General features: G+C 43.7%; 1 protein-coding gene across 1 annotated transcript in view; it reads left to right on the top strand.

Annotated features, from left to right (window-relative positions):
- adgra2 (adhesion G protein-coupled receptor A2) overlaps positions 1-16,287 on the top strand; it is a 35,498-nt gene that overhangs the window by 9,260 nt on the left and 9,951 nt on the right. Inside the window, exon 2 of the mRNA XM_076154289.1 lies at positions 6,352-6,423. Within this exon, the coding sequence (XP_076010404.1) occupies positions 6,352-6,423 (72 nt within the window). The remainder of the gene's footprint in view (positions 1-6,351; positions 6,424-16,287) is intronic.

Genomic DNA, 16,287 nt, shown 5'->3' with positions numbered 1-16,287 from the left:
ATGTTCCTGAATGTGAATGTGAAAACCCTGCTGCACACTTATATATATGCCTCTAATGACACACATTTACAGGCCCAAGTCTCAAGCCACATCTCAAGGCAGGTGTGTGTGTGTGTAAGAGAAAGAGAGAGCGAGAGCGAGATAGAGCTAGAGAGAGAGTTGCCTTTCTCATCTTGACATACATTTTATGATACATGTGAATATAAAGCGCTTTTGTGAGTCTTGTTGCACACATTCCCCTCAGCAGCTCGATCCATGAGGTGAAACTACTCTGCCATGTAATACAGTGTGGTAATACACTTTTGATCTATTAAACATGGCATTTGGAAGGAGCAAAAGTGAGTGCCTGCAAACAGCCAAATTAAGTAATGGAGTTTTTAATGAACCTCTGCTTACAACCAGTGATGCACTACGTCTGTCCTCATTACTCCTGGTGCGACGTGTGTGTGAAGTCTATGTAAAGTGAAATGTTGCCATGTCCACTTAGTTCTCCTCCACCAGCTGCCAACAGAAATGCAACACTGGCAGGCAAAAGAGAGAAAATGCTGTAAAAACAGTGACATCTTGGTCCAGAATGTTCTCAGCCGAAACATACAATAGTCCACTGTTAGTGTAGAAGTGGATAATGTTATTTTCTTACTGGAGAATTTAATTACCTCTTAAGGTAATTACACTGAGCCTAAATGAAATGATTTTGTATTTATATGGATTTAAGTACTGCTGTGGCACAGACCAGTGGGTGCATTATCAAGTCAGCATGCTGATGAAACCAGGCTTAATTCAATAATGAAGCTTTGAGAGTCCCATTGAAAATCACTCCCATTATCTGGCTCCCATTGGTCTCAGCATTAGGCCTGGATTTATGGCACGTTACCAATCTCTTTCAAGGGTTCTTGTCTTTCACCCCGCGTGTGGTCCTTAAGGGTAAGAGATCCATACAGAGTTAAATGATGTTTACACAGTGGCTGGCTGGCTTGTTTTGACTCTCTTTATTACAATGAACTTGCGCCTCTCTGTGTCTCTGAAGGCCTTGGAGCACGTAGATCAATGGAGCGTCTAATCGGCACACGTGTCCCTTTTGTGGTTCCAGCTGAGATCACAACATCCAGGAGCTCTAAGCATTTTGGGCCGATGCTGTATATTGGCCCTGTTTTCAAAAATTGTGGCAAAGTGTTTTTTGATTGGATACCAAGTAGGAGAGTAGACATGTTGAACCCGCAGATGAATAGTTGTTAAATATAGATCCCTACTTAAACCTGAGTTTCTGCTGTGCTCTTTGGCAGTGTAAGATAATTTTCTGGAAGCTGATATCTTATTAGCATCCTTGTCCTCCTCCGATTTTAGTTAGTTAACAAACTAACTGAAATCGGCACATACATTTTTATAATTTGTTAAGAGGAGTTGGATGTGTGTAATGCCCTTAGTTTTACAGGTCTGTTGTCATGGATATGTATTAGATAAAGTTTTTGTTTAAGTTCCAGGGCTTCATGCAAGGCTGCAATTTCGATTGAGGCCACCAGGGCAAAATCGCTGCATAGCCCACTCCTATTTCTTGAGGTTTTGTACATTTTGGCTATGTCAGCTGAAAGGTAGCGCTGCTCAGCTACCTTAACCATGATTACATATAGCAAAGAAAATCTAGCATTACACAAAATTACAGTATTTTGACCAAAATAAATGATAGATTTCAGCCTTTTTCTGCTTGTGGCCTGTTGCTGAGGCCTGCAGCTGCAGAAAAGTCCAGGAGGTCCCAGCATTCTTAAACATTTGGAGGGCAACAAGGGCCAATAGGAATCAGCAGTTTTCATGCAAATTGCAGATTCCTGTCGTGACCAGAAAAATTGAATTCTCTCATGTAAATATCAAGCATTTCCTGTGCATTTCTTACAAAACAGAAACACACCAAGTGTTTCTCACAGGGAGACAGGGTGAGAGGTGCAGAGATAGTAATAACTGACAGCACACAGGATATCCAAATGTCTTTACAGAAGTTTGAGTTTGTAGCATTGGAACCGCAGGTTGGACAGGAGATGGAAGGATGTGTTTTGCCAGCTTGTTCCTCTGCACCAAGCTGTGATGTGGAAAGCTGAAAGGTTTCTGTGTTGGTACTGTACACCGCACTGCCTGATGGGTAGAAGATGATCCAAAACCAAAAGCAGCTGCAGCAGGGGAGCTAGTTTTGACAGACGGGACCCTACACACAGGTATACATGGCCGACAATTCCCTCCGATCTGTGGCAGCGGGTGAGACCACCTTCCTGTTCAGACTCAAGAGAGGAACAGATGTAAATCAGTGAGGGAATAACATTTGCATTTGTCATACCCTATGTCTCAAAACGCTTTGTGGGTTTAGGAAGCAAATTTAACAAACCAACAATTTAAGTGGCACAGTTCTGCTGTGGTTTGCCTCTGCCGGGACAAACGGCACGACGAGAACATATTCACACTCACTTATTACACACCAGGGCACTGAGGTAACATCTGTGACATATGCAGCAGTCAGGGATATCATAGAAGTAGTCATACTTTAATTTGGTTCATTTTTCTGTTATGAACGTGAGCAAAACTGAAACTAGCTCTGTGGAATTCACACACTGTTTCAATAAATCACCTGTTGCTTTGATAACAGCTGTAAATCGGCAATTTAAGTCTCTGGATCACAACTGGATTAAGGGATTTCCTCTCGTTCCACTTTGAGGAATACTTGATGCTTTTGCAGATTTCAGTGGATATTACATAATCGTATTAATTAGTGATTATTGATGTGTAGGGTTATGAGTCATAAGGGGTCAAATGTTTTTCACTTTGTAATAAGAATCAAGCCTGCAGTAAAACATTTATATATACTTAAGTTATAATGGACTTCCAGTAAATGCACCCACTTTAATTACTCTGTATGAGTCTGTGTTCTCAAGTCACATTGATTCATATGGCCCATCGTCATGTATGCAGACATTAGATATATTAAACAATCTTATATAATGCATACAACTTTTCACTGTAGTTTTGTTGCCTATGTTGTCTCCTATTATGATTTACCACAGTACACAACAGAAGCTGGTGTCCCTGTCGCTGTATGACCTGTCCTTTATCATCTGACCTCTGTCCCTCTGATCTCCATGTAAATGAATTAGATGAAATGGTTCAGTGTAGTCCTGGAGCCTGACATGTGGCCCTGGTTTTTAGTTGGATTCAATTAGCCACTATCATTTCTTGTTGGCCTTTGTGGTCTGAAAAGACTAAGTGAATGAAGGATGCAAACTGCTCTCAGATACCTTCTGATAATCTGCGTACCGTTCAGCCGGTCGCTCTTGAAAAACAGATTAACTCGATCTGCCGTCTGATCTGTCACTCGTACGCTGTGTAGAAAGAAGCCGCGCATGCGAAGCCTCAGTAGCAGTTTGGATACAGAGCAAAAGTCCAGCCTTCTAGTAGCTTGTACTTCTGCGATTAAAAACCTACTCATCATCTTTGCTTGTAAAGCTCTGTTAACCTCTGTAGACCGCAGTGATAAAGCGACGCTCTCTCGTATGCCTCTGCTCTGCCAGCGCCTCTGTCTTCCACCTGCCTGTGGACACTGCTGTGTCTGTTTGATGACCGTCCAGGATGTGCTCGCTCTACAACCCCTGACCCCTGAAACCGGGTTCTGAATAAACAGCTAATTGGCTGGGTTTCCTGTTTAGCCTGATGGGAATGCTGACTATTTCTGTCTGTTTACACAATTCTGCCTCCCTCTTTCTCAGAGTTGTACTCTTTGTATTGTTTATGAAAGAACAATGTCCTCACTACAAATGTACTCCAAACATCACATGTACACAACGGAGGCTTTGGGGATTATACAGTAGTGTCCAGACTCTTCAACTCCCTGGCATTCTTGGAAATCAGTGTCTTTTGTTGTCTGTGGGAGGGATTCAGTGAGCTTGTTGTTTATTTGTGATAGTCGGCTTTCAAGTCCTGGTGTGCAGAGGAGCAACGTAATTGAAATATTGTGTGTTGAAATGTCTCCAGACAAATGATGACCGTACTGAATGGTGATTGGATACCATATGTGAAATTCATCCTTTTTTCAATTGCTCATTTCATTGCACACACATAAACACATCTGTTTAGTTCAAATATTTCTTTACTTTGAGGAGGAAACATTTTTTAGATTACACGGTGATCGTGTTCATGGTCACAGTTTGTGTTGTTGTAAAGAATGCATTGACATCAGCGCAAAATACACACATGCTTGGTTTGTGTGTGCTTGCGTACAGCAAGCACACACAAACCAAATATGTACGCAATCCACCAGCTAATAGTTTTCCTTTCTGCATAATAAGCTTATTCGAAAAGGAACTATCAGCATCTAAACTGTCTGTGTTGAATTAAATGGCTTGTTTCTTTGCCAGATGTGACTTTCTCCTCTTCTATCTGTATTGAATTATTCAGGCAGTTCCGGATCTTCTGCAGCTTTCATCTCAGGCCTGCATCCAGTTATAGGGGAAGATACTGTGCCCAAGTTAGGCGAGAGACCTCAGGTCCTGGAGTCATAGGTTCAAATTCAGGCTACGCTTTGTGAGGACTGAGTCTAACTTCACACAGATATCCTCTCCAAAAATGGACTTGATTTAAGAACCTAATAATGATTTGATTTAAGCGGCAGTAGCATCACGTCTCTGATCTGGATGACATCAAATTGTTTTCTGAGTTGGACACTGGGTATGGACTTTTGATAATAATTCCACTGATATAGACTACGATTGTAAGAATTTCTCGAGAACTTCTTCACTAAAACGGGAGCGGCTGATGAGTTGCTTTCTGTGTGGGTTTTCATTTCATTCATCTCTTGATGAGTCAACTTGTATGTCCTTCAAACTGTCTAGAGATTTGAATGTCGGTGAATTTGCTGCAGAGACAAAGTAACTGCGTGGCCAGATTGTTCTTGTGTACCAAGGCTGTATGATTAAATCTGGTCATTAACTGAGTTGGAAGGCGCGGAGCTGAAGGCAGTGTTTTTATTGATGTGGCAGGAAACAGGGGGGCTGACTGCTGCTGCTGAATCTGTAAATCTCACAGACTGTTCACAGTCGGCTCCCTCTTTTAAAGGCACACACACAGCCCCAGTCCTTCGATTAAGAACACACTTAATGTCGCTAACAGCCCATTAAGCACAATGTGGTTAGGAATAGGATGATGTGAAAATGGAGGGAGTGTTAATGATGGTGGGCTGTCGCCAGTGCATGGGCCCTGCTGCACCCAGACCCCTGCTGAGGGGACGGAGATCATACGGACACAGGAAGCTCTGGGTCTTGATAGTGGTGTGAACCGAGAAGGGACCCGCAGGGATCCAGCCAAAGGGGACGGCTAGTTGATTGATGGGCCGGCTTATAGTTCAGATGGGTCAAAACAAAAGGGAGAAAATGATCTCTAACATAGCAAATTTGTAATGATCAATTAAAAATACACTTTATTCTACGCTATTACAAACATGCACTACAATGTAGGAAGATTGGGGTGGGCATACATTATTTAGAGATAATTGTTCAACCTTTGCCATAAAAGAGTTTGGCCTTTACAGCTCCTTGATTTTGTGAGGAAGTTTATTCTGCTCAGTTGTACCAGCATAAATAAAGGAAGCCTACAATAGCCCTGCGGCTATTACACTGTATGAAAACATGTTTCTGATATGAAATGTCACCTTGCAATTGTTAATAAGGCCCAGCAGACGTTGCGTATGTGTCTGAATCGGTGTTTCTGTGTGTGTGTGTGTGTGTGTGTGTGTGAAAGGCCAGATGAAAGCTTATGGAACATACAGTTCTCCAATCTGAGCTGGACAATGGCCCATCCCTAAGAGCAGACTGGTTATTATAAATAACATTTCCCATGATCCCCTGTCAGACAAAACAATCTCAGCTCCAGTGTTTGCCAGAGTCCTCTGCTCTGATAAGCAAAGTGATTCGCCAGCAGGGAGACGACTAATTGACATAGCCTGTTGCTGCTAGTCATTTGAAGTGGACATGGTGTCTTTTTGATGTATGCAGAATGATTATGGAGATTACAGTCCTTCTTCCTAATCTTGATCTCCCATTGAGTCTTTAGCATTAATTGGAAACATCTTAGACTAATGTCTGCAGCCTCGAGTGTGACTTGAGCACAACAAGTGGACATTTGCTTGGCCATTATCCTCTTTTCTAGACCTTTTATTGTATGTTTGTTTAAATTGATTCCAACGTGAATTCCTTTGTGTCAGAGGCGAAACTGAACTCTGAGATACTTATTGTGCTTATTTGACTCATAAACTTAACCAGCTTCAATCCCCAAATTCATTGGAATATTTCTAACAATACTGTGGTTTTTTCGTTTTTACAGGATACTAAGCCACAACAAAATCCGAGTCCTGAGAAATGGCTCCTTCTTTGGACTTTATGCTTTGGAAAAACTGTAAGTATAAAATGCTAATCCATCTCACTCATCCTTTATTATATCATGTTGCAGATGATAAAGTGTCATGCTTATTGTTTTAAGTGTGCACGTGTTACGCAGGCGTGTGAACTGTTACTTTGGCTGGCTTTGTGGCCCCTGTAGATAAATACAGACAGGGTATCGTGAGATCTGAGCAGCTTCTATCCCAATGGGCTGCCGTCCAGCAGGGAGGATGATACAGTCAGACTGGCCATCACAGAGTTATGTTGAAAAGTTCACATAATTACACTCCGGTCTTTCATTATCAGGTGAGCCCCACTCCACAGAACAAGATAAGGGAATCTCTGGGAGAAGGTTTGTTGGCAGCGCAGACTGTCTGGCCCTCCTTAGTAGCATCTTAAACTCTTTCGATATAGTGTGTGAGAAGTGAATGCTTGAGATACTTAGAGGGAGAAATATGGGATGAAACACGATGAGAGTTGGAATCTTGCCGAACAGGGTTGCAATATTGCAATATTGCTCTGTGTATTTCTCCCATAACTGTAGCAACACTAAATGTGCAAGATCATAGATATAACAATATTTTTGGATAAACTATCATATTTTACTGCAATTGATATATTGTAAAGAATGTGCAAAATGTTATTGTATTATTTATCTATGATATCAGTTTGCAAATAAAACATAATTAAGCTTTGATGCTTTTGGTTAGGCGACTTACCATCACTGAGAGTTGTGGTCATATATGAATGAGAACTGCATTCTGACTTCCTGTATTGTGTGGATGTGAACCCTGGTGTCCACCCCAACTTCTTCTTTATGAATTTTAGTGGTTTAAAAATGCCAGACTACTTCGTGTTTTCGTTCCAAATATTGATGAGATCAGAAACAATCCAATTTTGTACGTGAGTGAGATTGTATGTCTGTTGCATTATAGGTGGTTTAATTTGTTGGTATGCAACCATTGTGTCATCAGTTTATAATGAAATTCAGTCAAAACCCTTCTATCCTGTTAAATGTGGATCTGGGTTTATTAAATCTTCAGTGATATTGGTGTTTGAATTATCAAGAAAATAATGAAATCCCAAACATTCATGAAATTTCACGTGTGGATAGTGTAGCAGAGAGACGCAGTGTTTCTGTTGAAAGTGGGTGGGTATGCTGCAATATTGTTTCCACATGCCACTCTGAGCTGCCACCCATGAAGTTAACAAGCTGCTCAAAAATGTTGGGAAAAAAAGAAAAATATGGTCATTTTCCACAGTTGTAAGCTTGTTAGTGCCTACCTGCTGGAGCTCACGCAGGCTTACCCCTCCAGAATAAAAGACACAATTTGCTGAAATTGCTGTTCTTATGCCATGTGAACCCAGTGAGCGGTGAGTTAGATTCAAAGCCAGTTTTCACTTTTCATCACCTAAAAAATGTCTCAACACCTCACGCAGTGCAGATGAATAACTCAAACCTGTGACTAATGTGTACAACAGTATGAATGTCAATAGAAGATGGTTAATCAATAGTGTAGGGTTCAGCCTTAAAAGTCTTTCAGCTTGACCTGTAAGTGTTTGTTTGAAGTAAAATGAGCTGATATTGCTTGTTTTTGTAAGAACAGACAAGGCTCCCTGGCGCGCTGTGGGGCTGGTGGGTCGGGTAACCTGAGCTTACCCGTTTACTGGCCCTTGTACCTGGAACAGTGGTGAAACTAGCAGGGGGCCGAGGGCGGGGCTCCCCTGGAGACTCATAACTAAAGCTTGGGAGAGAGAGACACAGAACAGACACACACCAACACACACTTGCTCCAAGAAGAGGGAGACGTGGGCGCCTTGTGTGAGGAGAAGACATAGTGTAAATCATGCAGGCCTCATTTCACTCCTCTGCTGGCTCTCTGACACACTGCAGCGGAGGTCTGCTCATTCATTTCCACTTCGCCAACCTTTAATTCAGCCCCAAAACAGCTTAAAATTACATCTGAGCTCATGGGAAGACTGTTGCCTGGTGAATTATGCCATGTCAAAATTCATCGTCGTAATGATGCAACGGTTTGAATACAGATGTGTTTTATATGTAGAAAAGCTATCCATGCCAGTTTGGGTGTTTACTTCACGTTGTGTGTGAGCGCCGTCCTCTGTGAGATTTGTGTTTTGTTTTGTTTTGTTGTGTCTCTGTAGCCTGCACCGTTTCAGGTCTGCTCATTGTTTCCAGTGTGTCGTCTACATGTGCTTGTCATTTGGTGCAGTGGTAAGCAGTTACTCATATTATGTGGTCAGTGCTGTAATCAAAGGCCAGCCCACTAGGGCTAAGTAAACACACATCAGGGAATTACTCTGCATCCCTTCTCCTATGTGACAAGGATAAACACAGTCTGCACACTGACTACACACTCTCGCTCTCAGTTCATCTCAGTAACTACTTCAGCTCGTACTCTGAGAGTGTTACCTAGTATGGGCACCATCACTTCTGTCCAGTCATTTTAAATGGCTCTGCTAACTCTCTCAGTTGATACACACTCACAGTCACACTCACACACTCACAGACATCTATTCAGAGTTGAATACAGTCTAATTTGCTGTTGTTAGTAGGAGAATACAGCTTCGGGGCAGGCCACCCTCCTCCAGGCATGAGCCAGACAGTACAGCATTCTACACAGTTAGCCCTTTCATTGGGACAAACCTCCTCAAAGCCACTACTGCCTTCATAACCTGCCAAGCCACCCAAGTGCAGAGGAGCAATTTAGCCCTGTTTGTTTTTGCCCTCATAGTGGACTACTGTGTTTTTGTAGCTCTTTTAAAACGGCGTGCCATCCAACAGCTACATTTGGATCTCGGAATACCTCGTTTACTTCCAAAGTTTGGGATGAAATACCAGTTGAATCATACCTGGCCTCTGTGTGGCTGCATGCAACACGCCAAACGTTAAGTCACGTCCCTGGTTTGTCTCTCAGGCTTCACTAAACCAACATGCATGCAAACACACACATTGACAGATACACACACACCCACACCAGCAGGCCTTCGATACTGTTCATATGCACCTATCTGGGCACCTTCACCTTTGTGCACACCCTTCCTGATGGGAGCTGACGCTGGCAGGTCCACTAACGAGCAGGGACCTTTATGAGTTGTGGACAGATCCCAGCAGCGTGTCCTGCACTGATTTGAAGCAAGGTAATGAGAATAATGAGCAAAGCGGGCCGAGGCAGTCTGGCTCTTGTCCAACTGGGCCCCACTGCACCATGGGACACAGGACAGGCAAGCAGGGGCACAAGGGGCCCTCATTACCAGGTCTGTTCACCCTACGGGGAGAGAGGGAGCAGGGGGCAAAGAGGGAGAGCAGAGGGCAGTGATGATGATGGATGAGGGAGAAGCAGTGGAGGGGTCTAAAAAGCACGAGCTGGGTTTGTGGTTAGGACTGGTAAGAGGCTGAAGGTGTTGGCAGCATGAAATGTCAAAGCAAAACTCTAAAATGATATCTACAGGTTCGGTCTGTCTGTGCACTTTTCATTTTCTTGGTGCCACAATGACTACATAGCATGAAATCCACATCCAGAGCTTTCTCAAACACTTCCTGTTTTCTTAAAACCACTTCATTCAAGAGCAGGAAATACACAGTTGTTAGTAATTTATGGTTGTGGAGAAACAAGAATTAAGGGAAGTTTGTGTTGAAACCTGTGACCAGTAAGTCATGAAGGGCATGAGAATGTTCTGATTTTGGAAGCGGAAGAATGTATTGTATGTTTTAATATGCACAGTATTCTTACATTGTGGTTAGAATTATACATGCAGACACATTTAACTTGATAGTATCTGTTTTGTGAAGAGAAAACAGGACACAGACTCTTTGCCTTTGTCTGGCTGGAACCGACCTTCAAATCTCCTTTGCCATTCTGAGCAGCTGGGGTTAGGAAGTAGTCCAACTTAAACAACTTTACCATCTGACACAGGGGAAGTAGAGCTGAGATGGCTAAAGATGGTATGGTAGCTGGAGAGGGGGGGGGGGGGGGGGGGGGGGAGAGAGAGAGGAAGAGGGAAAGGAGAGGGAGGGAGAGAGAGGGAAAGAGGGAGAGAGAGAGAGAATGCAAACTCCTGCAGTTTGTCTTATATAAATCTGAGCTTGTTTTCCTTAGTGGGAGATTAACATTATTTCCACATAGGCTAAGCAAATTACCTTGATGAGTGGGAACAAAGGTGGGCAACACTATATAATGTAAGAACAGTGGAGAGTGTGTGGACATGGCAAGAAGCCCTTCTGTCTAGACTAGTCTGGGTAGGACAAGGTTCACAGTGTACCAGACCACCACTCCGAGGAACCTGGAACCCCCATGTGCATAGACTTTGCACATGGGAGTTTCAGTTCGCCCTGGCTGAAAAATGAACATTTGTGTTAGTATGTTTTCCTGCACACGACTGGCCCCGGTTAGACAATGGTCACCTAATGAGAGTGCATGACATTAAGGGGTGGAGCGGGTGAGGAAGGGGTTAAGCGTGCTGGAGAGTGGAAACAGAAAGGGGGGTGCTGCTGGAGTTGATAGACTCCAGATGTGTCTTTCAGATAAACTGAAGGAACGGGGTGTGTTTGTATTGCAAGTTTAGCTGAGTCGTGGCTCTAGGGCTTTATTGAAACAGCGATCGAGCCCCCTCATAAGCCCATTACCCAATCGTACGCTTTATACACCAGTAACTCTCTCGCAAACTCATTCTGAATACTTCATATACTTTCAATGGCGTTTTCCTCCCAAGGAGTTTGTGCTTTCTTTGCTTACTTCCCCCCACTTCCGTCTCTGCTCCTTTTTGGCTTTATTTTTGCATCTCCCCTCTCCCGGCTCACTGTGTCTCGCAGTGTTCCACCCTCTTCCTCGCTCTCAACAGTCCACCTACTGGCTGAAAGTCCGCTCGCTGACTCTGGAGCTCCATTTTCATTGACAAGTTGTATGAAAGGCTATTGTTCCCTTTTCCTTCCTACTGGTAAATTCTGTCATACCTACATTAAATACTTCCACGATACTATCTATTAACTAAATGTTAGTACTTACAGCAGATCTCATAGCTTTGATTTCATACTATTCTGAGATGTTCAGTGTTTTTGTTTGGTTCTTTCAGCTCAAGTATAAGGACTTAAGAAGGATAAGAGGATAAGTTGGCAGAATGTGAGATTGGCTTCACACGATCATTTATCTGACAGACATTTGTTGTGATGTACTTTATGTCTCATTACCAATGAATGTAAATTGAGGTGCATTGTTTCTGACTCTTGTATATGCTGGGTAGATGTCACACATACCGCTAATGCAATCAACAGAGCGGCCAAAGCGGGCATTGCCCTTACCCCAGGCTTCACCAAAAGCCAAAACTGAATTTAGTAATAACCTTCGTGGTTCCAGAGTTTAACTTGGCACAATAATCTCCTGTTCTGCCTGCTGCAGACTATAGAAACATATAATCAGTTTAGGAAATTTTACACTTCAGATAAAAGTGTATATTGCTATTTCTGTTTCCCTGAAATGGCTGTGCAGTTAAATCCACAGTTTATGTTACTGTCAGTCATGAACAGAGCTGAGGGCCTTCTGCATTTGAACCGTATTATTGTGATGGCGGATGGTGATCAGGTTGTTCTTTTCCAGGTTTGAAAGGAAGTCTTTTAAGTGCTGTCCAGCAAATATTGGCAGTTTTTCTGAAACACTAAATTATTTCTGTCCACTTCCTTTACATTTCCTTCAGCAGACCTGCCTGCTTCTTAAAACAACCTCTGGAGCAACTGGTTTCCATATGCACACAGACAAAACGTTGATTAGGGAACCAATCTGAGGGGAACCAAAAAAAGAAAATAAAGAAAATAATCTAGGGAAAGAGCAGCAAAGCAGGAAATTAGTAGAAAAACAAGAGCTCGGCAGATCCTGGTTTCCTGTTTTGGGGGGAAGGCAGGAGTACGTTTGGGGGCTGTGTTACAGAGCCCCCATTGTGAGCAAGTGTGTTGAGGAGCAGGGAGGTGGGGTCTGGGGGGCCGTACACAGGGACGGTTTTACTCAGTTCTGAATCCCCTAACCCACCTGCCCCTCCCTACAGGGGAAAACTAGCTAGTAAAAAAAGGAGAAAAAGGAAACTGTAAAAATAAACGAGCAAGGGCCTCAGTGCGAGAGACGCCAACCAGACAGGAAATGACACGCGGCACAAAAATCACCGCTGACCCCTTTCAGGAACCAAGGTGCCACTTAACCACTGAAAGACCCTCACATTCTTTTTCCAATGTGTGTTTAATCTGTTGAAATATACATTTCTTTCCATTTGTTGGCCGTTTCTTATAGTGGTCTGTTGAATTACAGTAGAGGAAAATAGCCCTGGAATGCCATTTCTTTCCATTAAAAATTCCAGGAACAGGAAACTCTTGATTCCAGTGTGGCGATAATGAGTGGCCGTTCCCTGGCTTTAGTCATTTTCCCAGCTCTCCCCTGGGCCGGGGCCCTAAACAATGTCAGTTGAGTACTCCACTCCCTGCCACTGTGCACCTGATAATGGAGTACTCCAAGTCTGGAGCGCTTTAGAAACCATGTCTTCATTATTACCCTCTTGCTGCCCTACAAGCACGTCGCTCCTCTCCAGCCTGCATGAGACCCAGGTGCTCATCCCATATACCCACATAGAAATGACTCTCCAGAATGGCAGAGGACCCACCCCATTGACCAGGAGGAGTTTTTAGGGAAAAGAAAGACGGTCTTAATGGCAGGGGCTGGGGTTAGGCCCAGCGGCAGCAGACAATGGCCCCTTTTGGGCTGTGAGTGAGCTTGAGTCTGTCACAACCCAATCACACAGACCACATGTGGTGAAGAGAATAAAAGCACTGCTCTTGCAAAGCATAACTCAAAAGAGGAGGCAGTCAAATTCCAAAGTCATAACGATAACGAGTCGTCTCCAATCTTGTAGCTTTTTGAAGAAGAACACGCTGTTACTCCGTAGAAGATAATGTGGAAGGTAGTAGCCACATTATGAATGAACAAAGTAGATAAAGCTGCCACTTCTGGGCCAAGATACTTCAATGCTCAGCAAGTTTAAAGCTTTGAAGTTTGTCTCGTCTCTGCTCTCCCTCTTCCTGTTGTCAACGGTGTGGAGGCCACTGAGCTGTGAAGCTGTTGTCAGGGAGGAGGGCGCAGTCTGCTCCAGAGGGCAGACACAAGTCGTCACCTGAGTGTGAGGCCTTGCTGGAGCTGAGCTTCCACTAACCAGAGCGCGGGGTGTGAAATGAAGACGAGGCAGGAAAGGGGTACAGGTGAGATCCGGCCAAAACTGTTGTCGTGAGCAGCCGACGGATCTAATGGTCAAGCACTTGGCCCGTGGTTTCAAGTCCTGTTGACATCGTTGAGCTCCTCCACATTCCCCAGCTGGGTGATAAGAGAGTGTATCAGAAGTGATGCAGCGGTGATACTCCTCGGGCCAAAGCACATATAGCACTGGGCCCTCTCATGAAAGAGCAGACTGTAGGAAGTTCCGATGTTTGGGATACGCTGTATAGTACTTGTGTGTACTGTTTGAAAGCTGGTCTGTTGTCGTGTTGCTACTAAATACTGTGAAAATGTTTGCACAGAGGCAGGAGTACACATATCAGTGGTTTTATTTGACGTGAGCTTGACCGCACCAGTACACAACAACATCTCCAAATAAAACTCCCAGTCTATCAGCTTAGTAAAGTTCTGCCAGCAGGGATGGATACTCTAAATAGACAAGATTACTAATCACCACTAACCTGTCAGCAGCATCTTGCCAGTCTGCTTTCAACCACCCCACTCACGCACGCAAACCACACACCACTGCCACAAATACACACTGCCAGTGTCACCGTGCAAGCTGTCTTTTGTTGCCATATGTGTGTGACTTTGCGTTTGTGTGTGTGGTCTCGTTTCGCTGTCCTTGTCAAGGTTTGGGTCAGAGGGATTAGACATGTTTAACTCGGTTTAGTTTAGGGTAAACCTCTCGTGAAGGAATGTAACAATGTCCTCTGAGAATAGCAACACCAGTGTAGGTGTGTGTCTGTGCATGTGTGTACGCGCAGGTATGAGTTGTTTACGCTTCAGAGTGCTGTGATGTGCACAATTTAATTTACGTGTGTGTGCTTGTGCAGGTACATTTATGTATTTCCTCTAATTCAGTACATTACAGTATCTCTGTGCTGAATGTGTGACTGTTTGTGGTCTTGCATACTCCCTGATGGATGCACTGTGTCCTTCATTAATTTGGAACTAGATGAATTTCCCTTTGTGGTTTAATGTTTCCTGCTACTACGATTTTGTGCTCACAATAACAATTGACTATTGTCGATACTCTGAGTGAGAAAAAAAGTTCAGTTTAGCTGTTTACATTACTCTGTCACACCCTTTAATACCTTTACTTCCATACAAATCCTCTCGTATCATTAGTCGGATATTTGTTCAGACAATAAACAGTTAATTGTCTGTAATCAGAATATATTCGGGTTGAAGCTTCTTTCTTTGTTTCAGTTATTGTCTTAATCGTGCTTTTTAAAAGTCATTGTTATGTGTTGGTTTGTTAATCAAGAGAGAGACTTGGAGGGAAAGAGGAAGGGAGAAAGAGAGCGCGAGAGAGAGAGAGAGACAGACGAACGGTCATCAGAGAGAGGAAATTGTGGGCAGTGCCTCCCCTTTCATCGCCGCACTAATGAGCCCTGGGACACACAGACTGGAAACAGCAGTATTGTTCTCCCGCTCGCCCCGGTCAACAAATCCTATACAGCTACTGACACACAGACACACACACATGTACATTCAGGGAGGGATACATAAGTGTACAGTACATCCTGGCTGACCCACTAAGTCACACACTTTTATAAGAATAGAGTTCTCACGCAGGAGGATTTTTCATTTTCAGAGATGATTTGTTATCAGTGGTTTTTGCTTGTTTTTGGGTTTGCAAAATTAGAGGTGTGGAACCTTCTCCACCTCTTTCAAAACATGTGAAGTGCTTCTGTATGACAAGTTGGTGAGTGCGCAAAAAAAAGCTTAACTGGGCTGTGCTTTTATAAGACAAACACAAGAGACCTCAGCCTGCTGGTGCGTCGCCAACCCGCTGTTACTCCATCATTAAAAACTGTCTCCCATCTATAATCCTGATATGAGCGATGATCCAGAGGGCTCGACTGAAACGAGTCCGTACCGAGAGCAAGAAAAACCTCTGATCTTTGACTCTATTCCAGCCATACCACACACACTCTAATTCTTTACTGGAAACCATTTTCTAAAACAATTTTCCTGCCCCAATTTGATCAAAATAGCTCATCTCTGGAAAGCGAACAAGACTAAGAGGGTAAGAGATGCCTGAGGTTGTGCATAGTGTGAGGCGGCGTGGTTAAGAGCAGAGATGACAGATAATTTTTGTGGAATAAAAGCCCCGAAAGTCCCAGAGGTCTTGCCTACCACAGTGGCATGCTGTGTAAAAGAGGGATAGAGGGGAAAAAAGCGTGGCCTGTAACACACTGTGTTGATGCCTGTAAGCTCCTGTAAGGAAATCCTCCTCTGCCATCAGTCCAATGGGAGCAGACATTTTTCATGCCACAGGAGCACAGATCACATTCCAGCCCTCATCGGCCTCGTCCTGCCTATAACCATTTGTCTCTCGACCTCCTCTAACCCCGCTATTCCCACCTGGCCAATAAACAGCCTCTTGGATTCAAAGAGGTTAAATCTGATGCAGGTTAGTTGATGGAGAGGGGCATCTGGCTGAATTGTTTAACACATGGGCGTGGGCACGGCATGGGAAGAGCCAGGAGGTTGGAGGGTATGAAATGAGATCTTCAAAGGCAGTTGAAAAATTAATATTTATGGAGAGGCAACAGGCAAGTTTATTGTGGGAAGACTCGTTTAGAAACAAGCAGCAAAAGGACAGA

The sequence above is a fragment of the Genypterus blacodes genome, unplaced genomic scaffold (assembly GCF_046128005.1).
Source record: "Genypterus blacodes isolate CSIRO-AG114 ecotype Tasmania unplaced genomic scaffold, CSIRO-AGI_Gbla_v1 ptg000061l_1, whole genome shotgun sequence".
In the NCBI taxonomy this organism is placed as follows: domain Eukaryota; kingdom Metazoa; phylum Chordata; class Actinopteri; order Ophidiiformes; family Ophidiidae; genus Genypterus; species Genypterus blacodes.
The sequence above is the reverse complement of the archived record's forward strand: the minus strand, read 5'-3'. Positions and strand labels throughout refer to the sequence as shown.